This window comes from Sinocyclocheilus anshuiensis, unplaced genomic scaffold, assembly GCF_001515605.1.
Source record: "Sinocyclocheilus anshuiensis isolate Anshui unplaced genomic scaffold, SAMN03320099.WGS_v1.1 scaffold470, whole genome shotgun sequence".
Taxonomy (NCBI): Eukaryota; Metazoa; Chordata; class Actinopteri; order Cypriniformes; family Cyprinidae; genus Sinocyclocheilus; species Sinocyclocheilus anshuiensis.
The window spans coordinates 37,636-43,618 of NW_015542341.1; the positions used below are offsets into that span (position 1 = coordinate 37,636).

Sequence of the window (5,983 nt, forward strand, 5' to 3'; positions counted from 1 at the left end):
TGGGAGATTTGTTACTTGTTCAGATGACAATATCCGGTGAAAATGCTTATTTGAGTCATTTTCCAAGACGTAGGCTAGAATCTGTCAGTGCAAAGTACAATATCCACACCGGTGCGGTGACTGACTGCCACACATACTCTTCAAAACATTAGATTCATCCGTGCTGGAGCTGTGCCGCCACACAACCCACACAAGGAAGATAATTCCGCAACTAGCTGCAATTGCAAGTTTTCAAACAGAGATGGCGAAAAAGAGGCAAAACCTACAGATTAATACTCAGTAAAAAAACAGTAAGTCAGTATTAAAGCTGTATACAGAGTAGAGATATGCCGGTATCAAATTTTCATGTTGCGATTAATTGCTAATGCTTTTATAACTGTATACGGTATTATCACAGAGTAATAAAAGTTAAATACTGTACATACACACACACACACACATATGTATATATATATATATATATTAGGGATGCACCGATACCGATACTGGTTGCGGAGATTCCCTCGTTCATTTGTGTGATGTTCGTAAATGCCTTACAGATGGTTGTGTAAATACTGTCATACTAACAGCTGTCTGAATTATTTTGGTTGATTGTAATCCATTACATACATTTCTATCAAAATTATCTAACATTATCAAGATGAATTTGTTCTGACACAGTGTAACTCTGAGTTCTTGTCATATTTTATTACCATTTTCTAAACTATAGCGAATAAACTGTGATAATGTGAGAAATGTTGAAGGTGTCTGAATAAATTTGGTCTTGACTGTATCTATTTGATAAATTAAGTTAACCAACTAACATTATAAATACCCTTTTGGTTCCTGTACCCAATATTTAAAAAATGTACAAATGCAATAAAAATATTGGTATCGGTACTCAGTATCGGCAAGTACCAAAAATAAAAGTATCGGTATCGGGCGAGTACTGGAAAAAGTGGTATCGGTGCATCCCTAATATATCTATATATATATATCTTGAGATCTATTACTTGTGTTCTTTTTAAGTTAGTAAGAATTTTGGAATATTAAGTAAACCCCAATTTTTTTTTCTATACCATGATTGAATGTTCAAGTAAGCTACGTTTGAAACAGAAAATAGGAACTCAGAACTTAATTCAATTTATTAATTCCCTGCATTCATTCAAAGAGTTTATTAAATTCAGAATGTTCTATGTTAAATTACATTATTTAAACACTGTGGTCAATTAATGCAATTTAATCAACATTTGAATGAGAAATGTAGCCTGGGTTCAGTCATATACCAGAGGAGTTCATACCATTTTGGGGACTTTAGATTTATAGATCATTTTCCTCTTCCGTGCTTTTTACGGCTTTTACTCTTTACACGCACACGCGCACACGCACACGCGCGCACACACGCACACACACACACACACACACACACACACACACAGACACACAGACTGTGGTCAATTAATGCAATTTAATCAACATTTGAATGAGAAATGTAGCCTGGGTTCAGTCATATACCAGAGGAGTTCATACCATTTTGGGGACTTTAGATTTATAGATCATTTTCCTCTTCCGTGCTTTTTACGGCTTTTACTCTTTACACGCACACGCGCACACGCACACGCGCGCACACACGCACACACACACACACACACACACACACACACACAGACACACACACAGACAGAGACAGAGAAAGAATAATAAAGACTGACTCTCTCTCTCATACACACACACTCTCTCTCTCTAAGGCAGGCTGATGATATTTCATTGGCCACATCTTTATATACCCGATGTTTTAATCACCCTCCATGCCAAGGAGATGCCCGTGGTTCCCCCGCGGCTCTTATTTCACAAGGAGCCGTGTCTGGCCGATTCTGCTTGATGTCCCTATTTGTGGAGAGTAGTAAAATGTATATTGACCAATGGTAGCTTTTAGCTGGAATGTTTTGACTAGCCCATGTGGGGTCCTGTTCAGTTCTCACCCCCCTGGATACGGTTAAGTATGTCTATCAATCCGACAGACAAACTGCACTCTTTATTCATCACTGGAGCAGGTTATGTTATTCACTGTAGGCCTGGGGTGTCACAAATGGCGTCCAGGTGCCTGCCTTCTAGTTTATTTAGGAGACGAGTGCATCCCTTCCTATCACGATTAATAAATAATTAATACCTGTGCCAATCAGAGACAGGGATGAAGTAGTAGCAGACAGCCTAATTCATTATTCTGGAGCCACCCAAACTAATTAAAGGCGTAATGTTTGCATTAATGTGCAAATTATTTTATCTGTTGTTTGCCTGCTGTGGACCGTCACTGGGAAAATGGGTGACAGATTTTTGTTGATCCTGTTTGTCATTTTTCACCTTTTTTTTCCCCCAGCACTAATCTAAACGAAAAAGAGAGAAAAACATAACAGGAGTTGAACTCAAATCATCAATCATTAGACTGTCAAGCTGGAAACTAAAGCAGCATGTCATAAACATTTAGAAATTCTTTTGACAGCAAAGTATTAGAATAAATTGATATTGGTGGACTTTTCCACTCTACAAGACAATTTCAGCAACTAGGGTCTAAAACTCTTTTCAAAAAATTGTTTTTTATTTATTTTATTTATTTATTTTTTTATTTTATTTTTCAAAAATTGACTTTTTATAATGTATTTTTAAGAATTATGTAGATGAGAGGTATTTATTTATTTTACACAAAGGATATGTGAAAATAGGCGCTTAACCTATTGTACAAGATATGTTAACAACAACAACAATAATAATAATAATAATTATTAAATATTTAAAATATTTAGATTATAATTAATAGTTTATAAAGGTACAGGGTGTTCAATGGATTGTACTGTTGTCTAACAGCATACCATTGTTCAGCCGATGAAATGTCTTTCCGAAAAAAAGAAAAAAAAAAAGTTCAGTATACAAAAACTCCATGAAACATAGAAAGTTGTGTGTTGCCAAAAATTATATGATCTAGGATCTTGGTACAGTGCTTGGCACTGTAAAGACTGTAAGTCTATCCCCACAGTCTTGTTTTCATCAGTGTAAAATTCAATATGGCGTATAACCTAAGGTTTATGTTCGAGCTTGTACTTTCCAGAGTCATGTCAGTCCCACTCTGTGTTTCACATCACCTTTCCTCTATGTCCTCTATACTTCCCGGCCTTCTGTCTTTCTGTTCTCCCTATCTTTGAGGAGCTGTCTTAATCAACATCACACTCTGTTGTTCTCCACACCCATGGCTTGATTGATGAAGAGACGGGGCAAAACTGTCAGTAGATGACAAACATGTTCCCTCACAAATCAAAATACTCAACACTGCTGTGGTGTACAGCTGGCTCACTCTGCTTTGTATTTGGTGTGCAGGTGTGAAAAGCGGTGTCTTAAAAGGTTTGTAAAACGTAGACAGACCACTATTTGTGCCCTTTTCACTCCCTCAGAAGGTGGATTAGTCTGTCAGAAAGTCTGGAGCTCTTTTACACATCATCTTCTGGATTAGAATTCACCATGATTCCACACTTGAGGGCGGTTGGAGGTTAATTGGAAATCCGCCTGGCTGCCCACTTGTGTATTCTATTATTATTTGGGGCGAGCAACAACATCATGCCTTTCTTCTGTGGAACATGAAAGAGGATATTTTTGTTCGTAATCAATGAGTTTTGGTTTCCATTGACTTCCATTGTATTTTTTGACGATACAATGGAAATCAATGGGAACCAAAACGGTTTGGTTGCCAACATTATTTAAAATATCTTCTTTTATGTTCTGCAGAAAGAAAATAAATCCATACAGGTTTGAAACAATATGAGGATGAGTAAATTATGACAGTATTCATTTTTGGTTAATTTTCCATTTAACACATTAACTTTTTTTTTTTGAATGTAACCTTTAAATTGTGATTTTAATGCAGCTTTTTAAATTGCATTTAAATATTAAATTTAATATTTTATTTTGCAATTGAAATTTTGCATTTATTTTTTTTCCAAAATAAAGTGAACCATTTTTAAAAAAATATATATTGATAATTATTTCATTCGTTTTATTTTTTAAATGCTACTTCTAGTCCTAAATATGGTTTTCAAAGAAGTCTGTAATGCCTGGATACCTGTTTGAATTCCAGTTCATTTGAATGGCAGTTGCCCAGCTGTTACACAATTTAAAATCTGCCATTATTGTTGATGAGGCTCAGCCAGTCAGCTGAGTAGTAAATTCCATGTGACTGTTGACTCTGACATTACACATTTTGTGTCGTGTGTACTACAATATATTTTGGAAAATTAAACAATTCCTTGAGTTTTATACATATTTTGGAAATATAAGTCATAAAATGAGTTGACTAGTGACATTAACAAAGAACATAGACTAAAGTTAGCTCAACCTCCTGCTCAGACAGTCCATTATTGTATTGTGAGGAAACTCACATGGCCTGGCGTTCCATTTGTCAGGCTTCTTAAAGGACCTAAATTCAGGAAGATGATTTTCTCCAGGAAATACACCTGGCTTCCTGTGGGGAATTACCTTTCAGTTTGTAAGGGACACGGATCTGTGCCACTGTCACTGATTCAATGCTTGTTAAGCCCTGACGTGGCTAGCTTAGCTGAATTGCTGTGCTAGGGTGAACTCCACAGTCATTTGGAGTAACTAATGACCGAAGTTAGGAAGTGATTTTCTGTGCAGAAATCTCAGAGCAGTGGATTATCCACGAGAAATGCTTCGTAATTGGAAGAAACACTCAGAGACCTCGATTGTAGTTTTGAACTCACCACTTCCTAATTACAAGAAAATAGATACAGGCTGATAAACACTCACAAAACGACACAGCGTTTCCTAAATTCCCAGACATAAATAAATAAATAAATATATATATATATTTCGAGGCCTTGTTTCCATCAGGGCGTCTCATTAAAAAAGAGTGAATTTAAGGGGCTAAAACCAGTCTCGCAGACGATGGCTTTGAGAAATGCATCATCTGCACAATACTGAGCTCTGTAAACCCACACAGCACAGAGCCATTTTATGTGATGACACGGATCCTCCATTGTCATTCATTCCTGTTAATGCCTCACTGCTTATCGCCACTCACTCTTCCTCCAAATGTGGAAATTACAGCCGGCCACAGTTATCACCCACAGACTACAGACTGCCAGGGAGCACCGGCTGGATTACCCTGCTCCACCAATTACCCGCCAAACCCTGAGCAGGAAATGATTTTCATCATTTATGCTCCAGTCAGCTGGCATTGTGGTTTGACACAGGGCAGATATATTGGAGAAGCCAGGGCAGCAGCAGTGTCTGAAAAACTGGATATCAGCAGAGATTTTTACTGGCGCGTATAAACATTTGTACTGTAGGTCTACAATGAGCCTCTATAAACGTGAAAGAGAGCAACAGTTTGTTCAGTGCATTATAGCGCTATAATTTCGTGTTTTACGAGAGCAACATGCTTGTGGCAGTATCTTTTTATTATTACAACAATGTTTTTGTATGTGACTGAGGAATGAAATAATACTACAGCTGCTGTTTCATTGTGTTGCAGGCATGAGGATCCTGGTAACGCTTCTGCTGGACACTCTCCCCATGCTGGGCAATGTGCTGCTGCTTTGCTTCTTTGTTTTCTTCATCTTTGGGATTGTAGGGGTCCAGCTGTGGGCCGGGCTTCTCCGCAACCGCTGCTTCCTCCCAGAAAACTTCTCCCTGTGAGTGTGATGGCTTGGGTTTTAGTATTACAGTCATGATTCATTTGACCTCAGGAGTATTGAAATGAGAAGGTTTATAATGTGAGCACATTATTGTAATGGTGAAAAGCCAAATGTTATCACAAGATCCATTTAAATGGGATTTTATGGGATAAAAGCAATAAAGAGACATGCATAAATTAGCAAAGACAAACAAATAAATATTATTTATTTCTGTATGTGTATGTATATATGTTAAGCCATTATTTTAATAAATGTATTTTACTTATTTATAATTTCTATTTTTTATTTTATAGAAATATATA

At 36.9% G+C, this 5,983-nt stretch overlaps 1 protein-coding gene across 1 annotated transcript in view; it reads left to right on the plus strand.

The window, feature by feature from the left end:
- Positions 1-5,983, plus strand: part of LOC107691213 (voltage-dependent T-type calcium channel subunit alpha-1G-like) — a 135,060-nt gene that overhangs the window by 17,420 nt on the left and 111,657 nt on the right. Inside the window, exon 4 of the mRNA XM_016489712.1 lies at positions 5,519-5,678. Coding sequence (XP_016345198.1) covers positions 5,519-5,678 — 160 coding nt within the window. The remainder of the gene's footprint in view (positions 1-5,518; positions 5,679-5,983) is intronic.